At 44.1% G+C, this 19,449-nt stretch overlaps 1 protein-coding gene across 5 annotated transcripts in view; it reads right to left on the bottom strand.

Moving 5' to 3' along the window:
• wwp2 (WW domain containing E3 ubiquitin protein ligase 2) overlaps positions 1-19,449 on the bottom strand; it is a 247,327-nt gene that overhangs the window by 207,346 nt on the left and 20,532 nt on the right. For all 5 annotated transcript variants that reach the window (XM_070898209.1, XM_070898214.1, XM_070898210.1 and 2 more), the window contains one exon: positions 11,503-11,586. In XM_070898209.1, the coding sequence (XP_070754310.1) occupies positions 11,503-11,572 (70 nt within the window). In that variant the 5' untranslated portion in view covers positions 11,573-11,586. The remainder of the gene's footprint in view (positions 1-11,502; positions 11,587-19,449) is intronic.

Here is a 19,449-nt window from a genome sequence, read left to right as displayed (position 1 = left end):
AAAAACCATCAATAATAAATACAAAATAAATAAATAATATAACTTAAGTCCTACCTTCCTAACTCGGCCCTCCAAGGGACTGGACTTCTCTCAGAGGGAAAACTTAATCAGTGTTGGGTCATAACGATTTGACATGTGCCCACACAAAATGCAACATTCCCTCCACATTGCTGCCTGCTGGCCCATGTTTTATCAAGAGATGCTGTTGAAGATTATTGGGTCGTCCCTTCGGCCAGGGATAGGAGCGGCGAACATCGGGTCTTCCCTTCGGCCAGGGATAGGGGCGGCGAGCATTGGGTCCGGCTCACAGCCTGCAGGACGTGCTGGGAGGGTGAGGAGCTACTGCGCATGCGCGCAGACTCCGTGCACTGTTTTCGGCGCAGGACTGTAGCTCCGTCCCATCCAATGCCGCACCAGGACCCGGGACACACAGCAGAGTGGCCAGAATCGTTAGTAAGTTTTTTGACACCGTTTTGAGCGCACAAAGACGGCGCATCTCAGGAGAGTGCGTTGGAAAAAGGGGTTGGGGAAATTTGGCCCCACAGAGTGCAGTAATATTTGCAACAGTAATATTTGTAAATCAGTTGAAAAACACACAACCATGCTTCACTCCAAATTGAGTTGCGTGTCAGCCAGTGGCTCAGTGGGAAGGTTGTGGGTTCAAGCTCCACTTCGATTGGAGAACAAAAATTGAGGCTGGCACTCCAGTGCAGTGCCAAGGGAGTGCTGCACTGTCAGGGAGACGCAGTCTTTCGGATGAGACATTAAATCGAGGCCCCGTCTGCTCTTTCTGGTGAAGAATCCATGGCACCATTTCGAACAAGAACAGGAGGGTTATCCCCAGTGTCCTGGCCAACATTTATCCCTCACAGACAGATTATCTGGTCATTATCATATCGCTGTTTGAGAGAGTTTGCTGTGCACAAATTGGCTGCCGCATTTCCTACATTACAACAGTGACTACACTTCAAAATTACTTCATTGGCTATAAAGCCAATGGTCATGAAAGGCGCTATATAAATGTAAGTCTTTCTTTATAGAATAGGAATCATGTCTAAATTCTACAGAAAGAGCAAAGACACTACAATAAGTGTAGCAAGTTTCCCAGGGACAGTCTCATTGTCCCCTGCCCCCTGATCAATCCAAAACTAATCACACTGCCCTGTTCTCTTCTCATATTCTTGTACCTTCCTCAGTTTCAGACAGTTATCCAGTTTTCTCGTAAAAGATGCAATCGACTTTGTCTCACCCACTCCGTGGCAAAGCTTACCATCCTCCAATACTCCTCTACATAAATACATTTCTCCTAACCTCTCTCCCACCTTTAATGATCATTCTGAATTGATGACCCATAGTCACCAACGCCCCAATCAGAGAAAATAATCTTTCTCTATTCATTAACAAAGCCCTTCATAACTTTAAACAACTCTATTAACTCCCCTCAGACTTCTTGGCTCCAGTGGCTTTAGTGCCAGTCTCTCACGCTCACGTTTCTCATCCCTGGAATCATCCTTCTGTACCTGTGATGAATGCGCTCTATGGCTTTAATGTCCTTTCTATAATGGTTGCCCAAACTACACACAGTCCTCTAATTACAGTCTCACCAATGTTCTGTATCATGCTTCTTTAATCTTATACCCTCTGCCCATTGTTATAAAATAACATTCTATTGGCTTTGTATGGCTTTATCTACCTCGTCAGAGAATTATGGGCTAGACTTTCCCCAAAGCCCCTCAGCGCCCGATTGCCGCCAGAGACACTGCTAAGGTTCTGCAATTAACGCGAGTGAAAATTTCCATTAATAAGCTAAGTACCATCGCTTGCCGAGAAAATGGATCTTGCACAAAGATTCTCGGCGGTTAAAGCTGAAACTAGGGAAAACGGGCAGTTCTTACCTGAATGGACGGTAAATATTTAAACTTAGCCGGAGGCTGCGGTTGGGCTTAGGGAGGAGGGAAAAACTCAAAATATTTTCCCCCCCAAAAAAGTTAAAAAAAACATTCTCAAGATAGTTTTAAAGGTAATCGCCATTTTAGAATTTTAAAATAATAAAAAAAACCTTCAACTTACCTTTCTTTGCAGGGTACTCACCTACCGCCCTGTATCAGGCTGCGTCTTGTGGGCAGTTCCCTCAGCGATCTGTCCGTTGAGGTCAAACTTCGATCCTGGCGTTTTCCTCGGTGGTGCACGGTTTGCTCCCCAGTGGTCTTTTTGAAATGTGGGCGGATCTATTTAAAAAGTAAGGGGGGAACTTTCGCCGGGCGGTTTCTCTTCCAAAAACAGCTGTACCGCCGAGAAAACCGACAAAAATGAAGGCGAAAGACCCCCTTATGTGTTTGAAGCCCGTAAGTCTCCGTTCATCTACACCGTTCACTGTCTTTCCACTGAGTTTATACTCCAATTCCTAGTTTTTTTCCTCCCAAAATATACTATTTCACACTTATCCATGTTAAATTATCCATGTTGAATTGCATATGCCCCTGTCTGTCCTGTTAACTTGTCTGTGCTTTCCTGAAGTTTTTTTATACTCCTCAACATTTGCCAAATCTCTTACTTTTGTGTCACCACCAAATTTCAAGATCATGTTCCCTATACCCAAGTCCATATCATCTATATGTACGGAAATAAAAGTGGACCACCACTGATCCTGGGTTGCACCATTTCCAAACCTCCTCTAGTCAAAGCACCATCCACATACCCCAACTCTTTCTTTCCTTTCCATCAACCAACTTTCTGCCATATTTACCATCAAGCCTTTTGTTGTTAAAGGCGCTATATAAATGCAAGTTGCTATTATGAGACATCTTATTGAATGCCTTCTGAAAATCCATGTACAGTACATCTACTGCATTGCCTTTATCTGTCCGATCTGTCACTTCTTCAAAAGTAATACAGAGCACAAAGGAAAATGGCTGCAGTTGTTGGAGACCAACCATCTCAGGCCCAGGACATCACTGCAGAAGTTCCTCAGGGCAGTGTCCTCGGCCAAACCATTTTCACCTGCTTCATCAATAACCTTCCCTCCATCATAAGGTTAGAAGTGGGGATGCTCGCTGATAATTGCAGTATTCAGTTCCATTCGCAACTCCTCAGCTAATGAAGCAGTCCGTATACGCATGCAGCAAGACCTGGACAACATTCAGGTTTGGGCTGATAAGTGGCAAATAACATTCGTGCCAGACAAGTGCCAGGTAATGACCATCTCCAACAAGAGAAAGTCCAACCACATCCCCTTGACATTCAATGGCATTACCATTGTCGAATCCCTCACCATCAACATCCTGGGAGTCATAATTGATCAAATACTTAACTGGATCAGCCACATAAATACTGTAGCTCCAAGAGCAGGTCAGAGGCAAAGTATTCTGTGGCAAGTGACTCACCTCCTGAATCCGCAAAGCCTTTTTATCATCTACAAGGCACAAGTCAGGATTGTGATGGAATGCTTCCTACTTGCCCGGATGAGTGCAGCTCCAAAATCACTCAAGATGCTCGACACCATCCAGGACGAAGCAGCCCGCTTGATTGGCACCTCATCCACCACCAGTGCACTGTGTCTGCAGTGTGTAGCATCTACAAGATGCACTGCAGCAACTTGCCACGGCTTCTTCGACAGCAGCTCCCAAACCCGACCACCGAGAAGGACAAGGGCAGCCAACACATGAGAACACGACCACCTCTGTTCACCACTACCCTGACTTGGAAATATATTACTGTTCCTTCATCGTCACTGGGTGATAATCCTGGAATTGCCTACCAAACAGCACTGTGGGAGTACCTTCACCACACGGACTGCAGCGGTTCAAGATGGCGACTCACCACCATCTTCTCAAGGACAATTTGGGATGGGCAATAAATGCTGACCTTGCCAGCGACCTCCATATCCCGCGAATGAATTAATAGATTGTACATTGCTATTTTCTATCAATAACACACTTTTGAGGGTTACAGCAATTTTCACAAAATTAGTCTTTGATGATTCAATTAAATCCCAAAATCTTTCAAGTTGACCTGGATGTGCAGCTCAATGTTTGAACCAGTCCAGAAGAACTGCTATCAGGCAAGTAAACTTAACCTATGACGTCACAGCAAAGTAAAAGTTAGAAGGTAGGATTTGGAGAGGTTACCTGAAAGAGTGATCAATTGCCCATCAATTGTGACCATAACTTCAACAATGCAGTTACAGTTAGTTAACTGACTGGCATTAACCAACTCGGGACTTATTTTTAAGTTCAACTGTGACTTTTCCAAGGCTTGGTCACTTCCAGCAATACTGGAACTGGCGGTTGCCATGGTTATATATGTAAACCTGTATATACCTTGTGTAGCCACCAGGGGGCTCATCCCCTGGAGTCCCAAGGGATCCCACAAACGTTTGGGAGCACTGGTACTTAAGGAGGCCTCATAGGCTGGAGAGGCACTCTGGAGACCTGCAATAAGGGACTAGGGTTACACTTTACTTTGAGCTCACAGTATCTAGTCAGACTCTTTATTCATACATAACAACTGGTGGCGAGATACAGATGATGAACCCAACGATGCAGAGAACAGTGGGCAACCTGGAGAAATTTTCGGAGAGAGATGATTGGAAAACCTTCGTGGAGTGACTCGATCAATACTTCGTGGCCAACGAGCTGGAAGGAGAAGCGAACGCTGCCAAACAAAGGGTATCTGCGGGGCACCAACGTATGGCCTCATGAAAAACTTGCTTGCTCCAACGAAACCCACAGAGAAATCATACGATGATTTGTGCACACTGGTCTGGGAGCATCTGAACCCGAAGGAAAGCGTTCTGATGGCGAGGTACCGGTTCTACACCAACAAAAGGTCTGAAGGCCAGGAAGTTGCGAGCTATGTCGCCAAACTGAGACGCCTTGCAGGACATTGCGAATTTGAAGGATATTTGGAGCACATGCTCAGGGACTTCTTCGTACTTGGCATTGGCCATGAAGTGATATTTCGCAAACTTTTGACTGTAGAGACTCCAACCTTGAGTAAAGCCATAGCAATAGCCCAGGCGCTCATTGCCACCAGTGACAATACTAAGCAAATCTCTCAGCACACGAGTGCTGCTCCAAGTACTGTGAATAAAGTGATGTTGTTTTCAAATCACAACGTATAGGGCAGGTACATGCCTGCAGCTGCACATCCGCAGATGTCTCAGAGTCCACCATCAAGGGTGATGAATGCAAGGCCATTAACACCTTGTTGGCGCTGCGGGGGTGATCATTGTTTCATTCATGCCGCTTCAAAGGGTACGTTTGCAAGAGCTGTGGAACAATGGGACACCTCCAACGTATGTGCAGGCGAGCTGCAAACCCTGCTAATTCTGCAAACTACCATGTTGCCGAGGAGGACAGATCCATGGCGGATCACGATGAACCAGAGCCTCAGACCGAGGAGGCAGAGGTATATGGGGTGCACACATTTACCACAAAGTGTCCTCTGATAATGCTGAAGGTTGAATTAAATGGACTCCCGGTGTCAATGGAGCTGGACATGGGCTCGAGCCAGTCCATTATGAGGAAAAAGACTTTTGATAAATTGTGGTGCAGCAAGGCCTCAAGGCTAATCCTGACTCTCCTTCGCACTAAACTGAGAACTTACACAAAGGAACTGATTTCCGTAATCGACAGTGCTACTGTAAAGGTCTCCTACGATGGAGCGGTGCACAAGCTACTACTCTGGGTGGTACCGGGTGATGGTCCCACACTGCTCAACAGGAGCTGGCTGGGAAAGATACACTGGAACTGGGACGGCATCCGAGCGCTCTCGTCCGCTGATGACACTTCGTGTGCCCAGGTCTTAAACAAGTTCCCCTCGCTGTTCAAACCCGGCATCGGGAAGTTCCAAGGAGCAAAAGTGCAGATCCACCTAATTCCAGGGGCGCGACCAGCCATCACAAGGCGAGAGCAGTACCATAACATGATGAGAGAGGGTGGGGATCGAGCTGGACCAGCTGCAACGAGAGGGCATCATTTCGTCGATCGAATTCAACGAGTGGGCCAGTCCGATTGTTCCAGTCCTCAAGGAAGATGGCACCTTCAGAATCTGTGGTGATTACAAAATAACTATCAATCGTTTCTCCCTATAGGATCAATACCCACTACCAAAGGCTGATGACCTTTTTGCGACGCTGGCGGAAGGAAAGACATTCACGCAGCTGGACTTGACCTCGGCCTACATGACGCAGGAGCTGGAGGAATCATCGAAGGGCCTCACCTGCATTAACACGCACAAAGGTCTCTTCATTTACAACAGATGTCCGTATGGAATTCGATCAGCCGCGGCGATATTCCAGAGAAACATGGAAAGCTTACTGAAGCCGCACACGGTGGTCTTCCAGGATGACATTTTGGTTACAGGTCGGGACACAGTCGAGCATCTGCAGAATCTGGAGGAGATTCTTAGTCGACTCAAACGCGTGGGGCTCAGGTTAAAACGCTTGAAGTGCGTTTTCCTGATGCATGAAGTGGAGATTCTGGGGAGAAGAATCGCAGCAGACGGCATCAGGCCCACCGATTCGAAGGCAGAGGCAATCGAAAACGCACTGAAGCCACAGAACGTGACGGAGCTGCTGTCGTTTCTAGGACTCCTGAACTACTTTGGTAACTTCTTACCGGGTCTCAGCACACTGTTAGAACCCCTGCATGCCTTACTGCGTAAAGGAGACGAATGGGTAAGGGATAAAAGCCAAGAAAATGCCTTTGTAAAAGCTAGAAAATTGTTATGCTCAAACAAATTGCTTGTGTTGTATGATCCATGTAAGCGTTTGGTACTAGCATGTGATGCGTCGTCATACGGGTTTGGGTGTGTATTGCAACAAGCTAATGAATCTGGGAAATTGCAACTGGTTGCTTATGCATCCAGAAGTCTGTCTAAGGCGGAGAGAGCCTACAGCATGATTGAAAAAGAAGCGTTAGCATGTGTTTATGGAGTAAAGAAAATGCATCAATATCTGGTTAGGCTCAAATTTGAATTGGAAACTGACCTGAAGCCACTGATACCGCTTTTTTCCGAAAGTAAGGGGATAAATACGAAGGCATTGGCCCGCATCCAGAGATGGGCGCTCACATTGTCCGCATACAACTGCGCCATCCGCCACAGGCCAGGCACAGAAAACTGTGCCGATGCTCAGTAGGTTGCCATTGCCCACCACGGGGGTGGAAATGACACAGCCCACAGATTTAATCATGGTAATGGAAGCATTCGAGAGCGAGCAATCACCCGTCACAACCCGACAGATTAGAACCTGGATGAGCCAGGACCTCTTACTGTCCCGAGTAAAAAATTGTGTGCTTCACGGGAGCTGGTCCAGTGTCCCAGTGGAAATGCAGGAAGAGATAAAGCCGTACCAGCGGCGCAAAGATGAAATGTCTATACAGGTAGACTGCCTTCTGTGGGGTAATCGGGTAGTGATCCCCAAGAAGAGCAGGAACACTTTCATCAGTGATCTCCACAGTACCCACCCATGTATTGTAATGATGAAAGCGATAGCCAGATCCCACGTGTGGTGGCCCAGTATTGATGCGGACTTAAGGGTCCTGCGTGCACAAATGTAACACATGCTCGCAGTTAAGCAATGCACCCAGGGAGGCGCCACTAAGCTTATGGTCTTGGCCCTCCAAACCGTGGTCCAGGGTCCATGTCAACTATGCAGGCCCGTTTTGGGGTAAAATGTTCCTAGCGGTTGTAGATGCATACTCCAAATAGATTGAACGTGAGATAATGTCGGCAAGCATGTCCACTGCCACCACTGAAAGCCTGTGGGCCATGTTTGCCACGCATGGCCTGCCCGATGTCCTTGTTAGCGACAACGGGCCATGTTTCACCAGTGCCGAGTTCAAAGAGTTCATGACCCATAATGGGATCAAACATGTTACATCTGCCCTGTTCAAACCAGCATCCAATGGTCAGGCAGAGAGAGCAGTGCAAACCATCAAGCAGAGCTTGAAGAGGGTAACTGAAGGCTCACTGCAGACTTGTCTATCCCGAGTCCTGCTTAGCTACCGCACGAGACCCCACTCGCTCACTGGGATTCCAACCGTTGAATTGCTCATGAAAAGGGCAATTAAGACAAGGATCTTGTTAGTCCCAGTCCACCCGGATCGACATGAACAGGTAGAGAGCAGGCGGCTTCAACAAAGTACATATCATGATAGCACAAATGTGCAAAGTTAAAGCACATGGGATTGGGGGTAGTGTGGATAAATGTGAGGTTATTCACTTTGGTGGTAAAAACAAAGAGACAGACTATTATCTGAATGGTGACAGATTAGGAAAAGGGGAGGTGCAACGAGACCTAGGTGTCATGGTACATCAGTCATTGAAGGTTGGCATGCAGGTACAGCAGGCGGTTAAGAAAGCAAATGGCATGTTGGCCTTCATAGCGAGGGGATTTGAGTACAGGGGCAGGGAGGTGTTGCTACAGTTGTACAGGGCCTTGGTGAGGCCACACCTGGAGTATTGTGTACAGTTTTGGTCTCCTAACCTGAGGAAGGACATTCTTGCTATTGAGGGAGTGCATCGAAGGTTCACCAAACTGATTCCCGGGATGGCGGGACTGACCTATCAAGAAAGAATGGATCAACTGGGCTTGTATTCACTGGAGTTCAGAAGAATGAGAGGGGACCTCATAGAAACGTTTAAAATTCTGACGGGTTTAGACAGGTTAGATGCAGGAAGAATGTTCCCAATGTTGGGGAAGTCCAGAACCAGGGGTCACAGTCTAAGGATAAGGGGTAAGCCATTTAGGACCGAGATGAGGAGAAACTTCTTCACCCAGAGAGTGGTGAACCTGTGGAATTCTGTACCACAGAAAGTTGTTGAGGCCAATTCACTAAATATATTCAAAAAGGAGTTAGATGTAGTCCTTACTACTAGGGGGATCAAGGGATATGGCAAGAAAGCAGGAATGGGGTATTGAAGTTGCATGTTCAGCCATGAACTCACTGAATGGTGGTTCAGGCTAGAAGGGCCGAATGGCCTACCCCTGCATCTATTTTCTATGTTTCTATGTTTCTATATGTGTGTTGAACTATGAACAAGGTCCTAAGTGGCTTCCCGGCACTGTTGTGGCCAAAGAGGGGAGTAGGGTGTTTCGGGTCAAACTTTCAAATGGCCTCATCCGCCGCAAACACTTGGACTAAATCAAACTCAGGTTCACGGACTATCCAGAGCAACCCACATTGGACCCTACCTTCTTTGACCCCCGCAAAATACAGACCAGTGGCAACCGACACTGCGGTTGACCACGAAGCAGAACCCATCACCCGCAGCAGCCCAGCAGGACTCACCACACAAGGCAGCCTAGCAAGGCCAGGTGCACAGCAGCCCAGCGAGGGCCCAACAAACGATTCACCAAAACCAGCGTTTGCAACGAGGCGATCAACCAGGCCCCAGATTGATTCACCTTGTAAATAATTATACTATTGACTTTGGGAGGTGGCCTTGGAAATAGCGGATGCATTGACAGTCATTTTCCAACATTCAATAGACTCTGGATCAGTTCCTATGGATTGGAGGGTAGCCAATCTAACCTCACTTTTTAAAAAAGGAGGGAGAGAGAAAACAGGGAATTATAGACCGGTCAGCCTGACATCGGTAGTGGGTAAAATGATGGAATCAATTATTAAGGATGTCATAGCAGCGCATTTGGAAAGAGGTGACATGATAGGTCCAAATCAGCATGGATGTGTGAAAGGGAAATCATGCTTGACAAATCTTCTGGAATTTTTTGAGGATGTTTCCAGTAGAGTGGACAAGGGAGAACCAATGGATGTGGTATATTTGGACTTTCAGAAGGCTTTCGACAAGGTCTCACACAAGAGATTAATGTGCAAACTAAAGCACATGGGATTGGGGGTAGTGTGCTGACGTGGATTGAGAACTGGTTGTCAGACAGGAAGCAAAGAGTAGGAGTAAATGGGTACTTTTCAGAATGGCAGGCAGTGACTGCAAGGTTCTGAGCTGGGGCCCCAGCTGTTTACATTGTACATTAATGATTTACACGAGGGGATTAAATGTAGCATCTCCAAATTTGCGGATGACACTAAGTTGGATGGCAGTGTGAGCTGCGAGGAGGATGCTATGAGGCTGCAGAGCGACTTGGATAGGTTAGGTGAGTGGGCAAATGCATGGCAGATGAAGTATAATGTGGATAAATGTGAGGTTATCCACTTTGGTGGTAAAAAGAGACAGATAATTATCTGAATGATGATAGATTAGGAAAAGGGGAGGTGCAACGAGACCTGGGTGTCATGATACATCAATCATTGAAGGTTGGCATGCAGGTACAGCAGGCGGTTAAGAAAGCAAATGGCATGTTGGCCTTCATAGCGAGGGGATTTGAGTACAGGGGCAGGGAGGTGTTACTACAGTTGTACAGGGCCTTGGTGAGGCCACACCTGGAGTATTGTGTACAGTTTTGGTCTCCTAACTTGAGGAAGGACATTCTTGCTATTGAGGGAGTGCAGCGTAGGTTCACCAGACTGATTCCCGGGATGGCGCGACTGACCTATCAAGAAAGACTGGATCAACTGGGCTTGTATTCACTGGAGCTCAGAAGAATGAGAGGGGATCTGATAGAAACGTTTAAAATTCTGACGGGTTTAGACAGGTTAGATGCAGGAAGAATGTTCCCAATGTTGGGGAAGTCCAGAACCAGGGGTCACAGTCTAAGGATAAGGGGTAAACTATTTAGGATCGAGATGAGGAGAAACTTCTTCACCCAGAGAGTGGTGAACCTGTGGAAATCTCTACCACAGAAAGTTGTTGAGGCCAATTCACTAAATAAATTCAAAAAGGAGTTAGATGTAGTCCTTACGACTAGGGGGATCAAGGTGTATGGCGAGAAAGCAGGAATGGGGTACTGAAGTTGCATGTTAAGCCATGAGCTCATTGAATGGCGGTCCAGGCTCGAAGGGCCGAATGGCCTACTCCTGCACCTATTTTCTATGTTTCTATGCACCGAGACGATCAACCAGATCCCAGATTGATTCAACTTGTAAATAGTTATACTATTGACTTTGGGAGAAGTGTTATTATATATGTAAACCTGTATATAGCTTGTGTAGCCACCAGAGGGCTCATCCCTGGAGTCCCCAGGGATCCCACAATCCTTTGGGAGCACTGGTACTTAAGGAGGCCTCATAGGCTGGAGAGGCACTCTGGAGACCTGCAATAAAAGACTACGGTCACGCTTTACTTTGAGCTCACAGTATCTAGTCAAACTCTTTATTCATTCATAACAACTTGGTTCAATTAAATCCCAAAATCTTTCAAGTTGACAAGGATGTGCAGCTCAATGTTTGAACCAGTCCAGAAGAACTGCTAACAGGCAAGTAAACTTAACCTATGACGTCACAGCAAAGTAAAAGTTAGAAGGTAGGATTTGGAGAAGTTACCTGAAAGAGTGATCAATTGCCCATCAATTGTGATCATAACTTCAACAATGCAGTTACAGTTAGTAAACTGACTGGCATTAACCAACTCGGGACTTACTTTTTAAGTTCAACTGTGACTTTTCCAAGGCTTGGTCACTCCCAGCAATACTAGAACTGGCGGTTGCCATGACATCACACCACTCTGAAAAGAAATAAACATATATCAACACCTCAGATGAAATATTATTCATGCTAGATTTTGGCTCCATTTTATTGTAAAAACAGCTTGTGTTTCATTTCTCCTCTTAAAAGTTTCATATTCTCTACTCTACATTTGTAGCAGTCATTACTGTTTTTAATTTTCTGTCAGTTGTACCATTTCTACAGACAAAATATATTCAGCCTTTTCTTTCTGCTTCAAGATTAGCACATCTCTCTCTCCTTCCACTGTTACATTGCATGTATACAAAGAATTACTATCTGCTGCCACAGATTACGACAAGCGGGGTGCAGAACTACAATAAGAACAGAAGAAATAGGAGCAGGAGTAGGCCATTTGGTCCCTCGAGCCTGCTCCGCCATTTAATGAGTTCATGGCTGATCTTCTATCTCAACTCCACTTTCCCAAACTATGCCCATATCCTTTGATTCCCTGAATATCTAAAAATCTATCGATCTCTGTCTTGAATATACTCAATGACTAAGCTTCCACATCCCTCTGGGGTAGAGAATTCCAAAGGTTCACCACTCTCTGTGTGCTTCGTTTACATCTGTTTTGTACAAGAGCTCCCGAGTGTTACACATGGCTAAAAAAATATTCCAGAAACAGGGGATAATTGAATTTAAAATAGATAGTTTTCAGTAACAGCCATTTCCACTTCCTCTACATAAACACCATATTTGCAAAAATATGCATCACAAAACCCATTTCATAAGTCATTCCCATTTGTGCAGGTTATGTTGACTGATAAACTAGGTACAACCTTGACACCAGTGCAACAAATACTGAACTCAAACTGGATGCCAAATACTGATCTGTTAAACACAGTAACAAGCTTTGATTCTATTACTTTAAAAAAAATCACTTGAATACTAGATACACTAAATAAACCAACTCAGTTAGACATTTTCATGGCTTATCCCAATATGCAAGTCAGTTTAATACTCAAGACACATTTCTTACAAATACAGAACCAGATGTTACAATTAAAGGGGGAGATAGAGTAAAAAATGTTTTCTGTCAACCTGATCTACTTAAAGCATTAACAAGTCAAGTGAATGTTTAATAGATATTTAGCTAGTTGTGAATTCTCTATTTAATACACATGACATTTTTTTAAATTACATTAGCTAATTTTCTGCCTCTTAATTTTGTGCCAATTAATTTCTCCCCAAAATAGATCATCTTCAAACAGACAATGCAACATCACTGGCAAAGAAATTTTAGAATTTACAGAGATGGCCATTTACAATGTGACTGCAACAGTTGCTACAGGAGTCACTTAATGAAGGCAAACACAGCAGCAAAATTGTGCAGAGCCCGAAGAATGAGTGTCCTAGGTACTGCCTTAATTGAGAAGTGATGATCATTGGTTAACTGATACTGGTCAACTTACTGGCGTCAAAACACTTACCCTACCCCATCATTGGAATAGGAGTAGAAATAAATCTGTTGCGAAACAGTTCATCTGATGAACAAAGACAGCATGGAAACCAACGTGCTTCCAATTTTAAAAAACAGTTCACTTAAGTTACAGGGAATGCGGCACAAAATCTCTCTAATTTTGACCCATTTGTTTTCTGATGCTGAAAGACTGTGTATTTTCAGTATTTCCTGCTTTGACATATTTTCCATTTTTTTTAAATCTCACTGCAGGTACTATGTTTGTGTTTGTGTTCATGATTTGATTTCAAAACTTAAGCATGGTCCAGCTGGTTGAACTCTCATCTCCGAGTCAGCAGAGGGCGAGTTCAAATCCCACTCGAGGACTTCAGCACATAATCTGGGTTGACACTTCAGTGCAAATCGGAGGGTGTGTTGGAGGTACCATCTCCTGGATGAACCATCTCCTGAGTGAAGTGTGAAACTGAGGACATGTCTGCTTATTGAGATGGACATGAAAGATCCCACAGCACTTTTTAAAAAGAAAAGCAGCAAGCTCTCCCAGTATTCTGTCCTTCGCTTCAACCAACTGAACCAAAAACATAGATTAACTGATCATTCACTTCATTGGCTGTTCATGGGACCATGCTCTGCACAATTTCGCTGCTGTGTTTGCCTACATTAAGTGACATGTTGTGAAGTACCGAGATGTCCTGTGGACATAAAGACACTATATAAATGAAAGTGCGATTCAGAGCAAATATTTTGTTTAAATCACTGGTTATGCAAAAATGCATTTCAACATATTTTACAAGAAAACTGATGGCAGATATTAAATATATTGCTTTTGTAATATAAGTAAGGTGGAAGTGATGTGCACTACTGGAGCACAGAGCAATTGTTGGAGATAACTGTAGAAAAGGAATCAATTCTTAAAAAAAAAGGAATTAACGGAACTTAAGGTGGATAAATTTAGTTTTGAAAAAGTGACTGACTGGATCGATAAAGGGAGGGCAGTAGGTATAGCGTATATGGATTTTCAAAATGTATTCAATAAGGTCTCAAAAGAGGCTGGGTGAAAAAAAAAAGGTAGGGGTATGGCTAGAAAGTTGGTTAACTGACAGTAAACAATTTTGAGTTTTTTTAAATAGAAGCAATGATTAATTTATACAGAACATTGCTTAGGCCACAGACAACTGTGAGTTTTCTTTGGTTGGGGCGTCAGTGATGAGGGGTCATCAATGCAAAATGGGGGGAAATAACTTTCAAAATATGGTAAAGGGAATAAAATATATTTATTCTCTTTAGGCAAGTCCATGCCATTAGTACAGATGAGCAACCAATATAACAGCAGTTGTAAACCTGTACCTAGGCTAGCATAATCAACAAATTATCTTTCTTTGGGAAAATGAAGTAAAGTAAAATAAAAGAAGGAAGAGAAGGAAAAAACAAAAGAAAAGATGGAAAAGATGGAAAAGATGGAAAAGATGGAAAAGATGGAAAAGATGGAAAAGATGGAAAAGATGGAAAAGATGGACTTGGATTTATGTAGCACCTTTCACGACCACCGGATGTCTCAAAGCGCTTTACAGCCAATGGAGTACTTTTGAATTGTAGTCCAAGTTGTAATGTAGGAAACACGGCAGCCAATTTGCGCACAGCAAGCTCCCACAAACAGCAATGTGATAATGACCAGATAATCTGTTTTAGCGCTATTGATCCCCAGGACACTGCTCCCCTGCTCTTCTTCGAAATAGTGGCATGGGATCTTGTACATCCACTTGAGAGATCAGACCGGGGCCTCAGTTTCACGTCTCATCTGAAAGACTCCAACAATGCAGCACTTCCATAGTACTGCACTGAAATGTCAGCCTAGATTTTTTGTGCTCAAGTCCCTGGAGTGGGATTTGAACCCACAACCTTCTGACTCAGAGGCAAGTGTGCCACCCACTGAGCAGCTGATCCCACTATAACCAGCTCACACTAGAACCTGTGATATATTCACAGAACACAAGCACACACAGCTTCCTACATGGCAGGCAGCTCTCTCGGAAGCCTCCGGAATCTGCCTGGTTCTGTTTAATTATTAACTCTGCAGTGCAGTACACAATATGTCCACATCCACAGTGTGGAGCTACAACATTACAAACTTACAGACATTACACTTCTCCCTCCTTAATGAAGAAGTTATTATAACAAACATCATACATAACTTTCATATTTATACATAACACAGGATATAAACTTATTTTTTTTTCCATATTTACAAATTTAACTTTACCACTTGTTTTCTGTTTCGAAGAGGATACCTTCGCTCTCGAACAGAACCTTCCACACTCATTCGAGGCTCAACCTGAGGAACGTTTTCCTCCATGGAATTACCTTGATTTTCATTTGAACTCACTCTAACTTCAGGCTCTTTGTTTTCCTGACTCGAACTCAGACTTTCATTCTGATTATCTCCTGGATTTGTTTCCAGTACATCGGATTTAGGATTTGCTACTGGCATATCAAAACTATCTGATGAGTCAGAAATAATTGAATCATTCCCACCTTCAACTCCTTCCATGTCTGTAGGTAAAATATGAACAAACCTAACCTGTCCATTATCAAACATCTTTACCAAATATGTGCGAGGACCGCCACTCTTCCTGGTTACCAATTTAACCAGTTATGGTGATGGTTCTTCACTCTCACCTTCTGGTTTAATTTCACACTTCTCTCTTTTACTCTACCTCTATCATGATTCTCTTTCTGTCTTAATTGTGTCTCTTCTACGGACTGTGCCAAATTTGGTTTTAACAACGAGAATCTGGTTCGTGGCTGTTGTTTGAGAAACAACTCTGCTGGTGTTCTACCAGTAATTGTATGAGGAGTATTTCGACGCGTAATCAAAAAATTAGCCAATCTGTGATCCAATGACAACTGTCATTTCCTTGGATTTGGATATAACATTTGTTTTATGAGGGCACGTTTTACAATTTGTACAGTGCGCTCTGCTGCACCGTTCGAAGCAGGATGGTATGGTGGAACCTTGGTATGTTTCACACCATTTTTGCTCGTGAATTGTGCAAATTCTTCTAAACGAAATTGTGGTCCATTATCCGAAACAATTTCTTCAGGGAGGCCAAATGAAGAAAATATTTTTTGTAAAATGTCCAATGTTTTACTTGTTGTTATTTTCCACATTGGGAACACCTCAACCCACTTCGAATGGCTATCAATCACAATGAACAATTGTTGTCCTTCTAACTCAGCAAAATCAATATGTAGCTTTTGCCACACCCTGGGAGGCCATTTCCATGGCTGTAATGGTACTGATGGTGGTTGCTTGCTTACCGATTGACATGTCGTACACTGACTCACGATGTACTCTATATCTTTATCAAGACCTGGCCACCATAAATAACTGCGTGCAAAACGCTTGGTCAAGCACATTCCCAGGTGCTGGTCATGGAGGTCTCCTAATAATTTGGACCTGAATTTGTTTGGTATAACCACTCTTGCACCCATGATACAATCTTTATCAACTGATAATTCATTCCTACGAATGAAGAATGGATGTGTATCTTTGTCTGTTACCTGGTTTGGCCATCCATTTGCAATATACTCATACACCTTTGACATCACTGGGTCACGTTTGGTTGCTCTACCAATCTCTTCAGCTGTGACTGGCAGTTCATCAATGTATGAAAAATAAAACACTTCTTCCCTATCGGGTGTAACTTGTGATGGGGAAGGCAATCTAGACATTGCATCAGCATTACTGTGATCAGCTGATCATCTGTATTCAATATCATATGTGTATGCTGACAAAATCAAAGCCCATCTCTGCATTCGGGCTGCAGCTAATGTTGGAACTGGGGACTTTGGATGGAGGATTGCTGTTAGGGGCTTATGGTCCGTAACGATGGTAAACTTACGACCATACAAGTATTTGTGAAACTTCTTGACCCCAAAAATTAATGCCAAAGCTTTCCTTTCAATTCGCACATAATTACTCTCACTGGCACTGAGAATGTGTGAAGCAAAAGCAATTGGTCTCTCCTCCCCACTACGTGATACATGAGAGATCACTGCCCCAACTCCATATGGAGAGGCATTACATGCTAGCTTAATCTCCTTAGATATGTCATAGTGAACTAACATGGTGCTCTCTACCAATTTGCTTTTACATTCCTTGAATATTGTATCGCATTCTTTTGACCACTTCCAATGGACCTGTTTTTTCAAAAGTTCTTTCGGTGGATGTAATACTGTAGCCAAATTTGGTAGGAACTTCCCATAATAGTTCAAAAGACCCAAGAATGAACGAAGTTCAGTGACATTCCTGGGAGTGGGTGCATTTCTAATTGCATCCAATTTTTCCATGGTTGGATGTCTACTCTGTACCCTAAGTACTCCACTGAGTTTTGAAATAACTCACATTTACGAGCAGACACTCGTACTCTGTGCTTCTCTAACCGTTTGAGGACTTCATTCAATATGTTATTATGAATTTGCCTATTTGGTGCTGAAATTAGTATGTCATCCAAATAACATACTACCCCTTCAATACCTTGCAAAATCTGGTTCATCATCCCTTGGAATATGGCAGGGGCGGAAGACACACCAAACGGTAGCCTATTAAATTGATATGGGCCTAGATGAGTATTTATAACTTGGACTCCTCATCTAGTTCAAGCTGTAAGTAGACATTCGTAAGATCCAGTTTTGAGAAGATCTGACCACCTGTCAGTGTTGTGAACAAATCTTCTATATTCGGCAAAGTATTGGGGACATTGCCCTCTAGAACCTGGTTTACGGTTACTTTATAATCACCACACAATCTTACCTTACCATCGGACTTAAGTACAACAACAATGGGTGTAGCCCAATTACATCGATCTATCTTACAAATAATGTTCTCAGTCTCTAGTCTTTTGAGTTCTTGCTCAACTTTCTCCTTGAGCGCATATGGTACGGAACGTGGCTTGTCGTAAACCGATCTAGCGTCCTTCTGTACCCTGACACTTGCCTTGAAGCCTTGGATCGGACTGCCCGTTTCACAGAACACCTTCGGATACTGCTTGATAACCTCATCCGTTGATGAAAATGTCGCTTCCACACAGAAAATATTACTCCAATCCAGCTTCAGTGAGCTCAACCAATTTCTTCCGAGTAAGGCAGACTTGTCTCCTTTCACGACTATTAGAAGCAAGTTCTGAAATTGATCTTTATATTTCACCTGTATATCTCCCGAGTAGCCTCACAGCTCTATCTTGGATGTCCCCAGTTGGAAATCATGCAATTTGTCAAGGTACAGCGACTCCGGTACTACATTCACGGATACACCCGTGTCAGTTTCCATTGGTATCTTGAATCCCACAACATCTATGGATTTTGATGCTTTCCGAATCGCTGTCCGTTAACCTCATGCTCCTGATGACGTGTAACATAGAAACACAGAAAATAGGTGCAGGAGTAGGCCATTTGGCTCTTCGAGCCTGTACCGCCATCCAATAAGATCATGGCTGATCATTCCCTCAGTACCCCTTTCCTGCTTTCTCTCCATATCCCTTGATCCCCTTAGTCATAAGGGCCATATCTAACTCCCTCTTGAATATATCCAATGAACTGGCATCAACAACTCTCTGCGGCAGGGAATTCCATAGGTTAACAACTCTGAGTGAAGAAGTTTCTCCTCATTTCAGTCCTAAATGGCCTACCCCTTATCCTAAGACTATGTCCCCTGGTTCTGGATTTCCCGAACATCAGGAACATTCTTCCTACATCCATCCTGTCCAGTCCCGTCATAATCTTGCGTGTTTCTATGAGATCCCCTCTCATCCTTCTAAACTCGTGACTAAAGGCCCAGTCTCTCCTCATATGACAGTCCAGCCATCCCTGGAATCAGTCTGGTGAACCTTCACTGCACTCGGTCAATAGCAAGAACGTCCTTCCTCAGGATTAGGAGACCAAAACTGAACACAATATTCCAGGTGGGGCCTCACTAAGGCTCTGTACAACTGCAGTAAGACCTCCCTGCTCCTATACTCAAATCCCCTAGCTATGAAGGCCAACATACCATTTGCCTTCTTTACCGCCTGCTGTACCTGCATGCCCACTTTCAGTGACTGATGAACCATGACACCCAGGTCTCTTTGCACCTCCCCTTTTCCTAATCTGGCACCATTCAGATAATTTTCTGCCTTCGTGTTTTTGCCTCCAAAATAGCTAACCTCATATTTATCCACATTATACTGCATCTGCCATGCACTTGCCCACTCACCTAACCTGTCCAAGTCACCCTGCAGCCTCTCAGCATCCTCCTCACAGCTCACACCGCCACCCAGTTTAGTGTCATCCGCAAACTTGGAGATATTACATTCAATTCCTTCATCTAAATCGTTAATATATATTGTAAAGAGCTGGGGTCCCAGCACTGAGCCCTGCAGCACTCCACCAGTCACTGCCTGCCAT

Source organism: Pristiophorus japonicus, chromosome 13 (assembly GCF_044704955.1).
Source record: "Pristiophorus japonicus isolate sPriJap1 chromosome 13, sPriJap1.hap1, whole genome shotgun sequence".
Lineage (NCBI taxonomy): Eukaryota > Metazoa > Chordata > Chondrichthyes > Pristiophoridae > Pristiophorus > Pristiophorus japonicus.
This window is presented reverse-complemented; position numbering and strand designations above follow the sequence as displayed.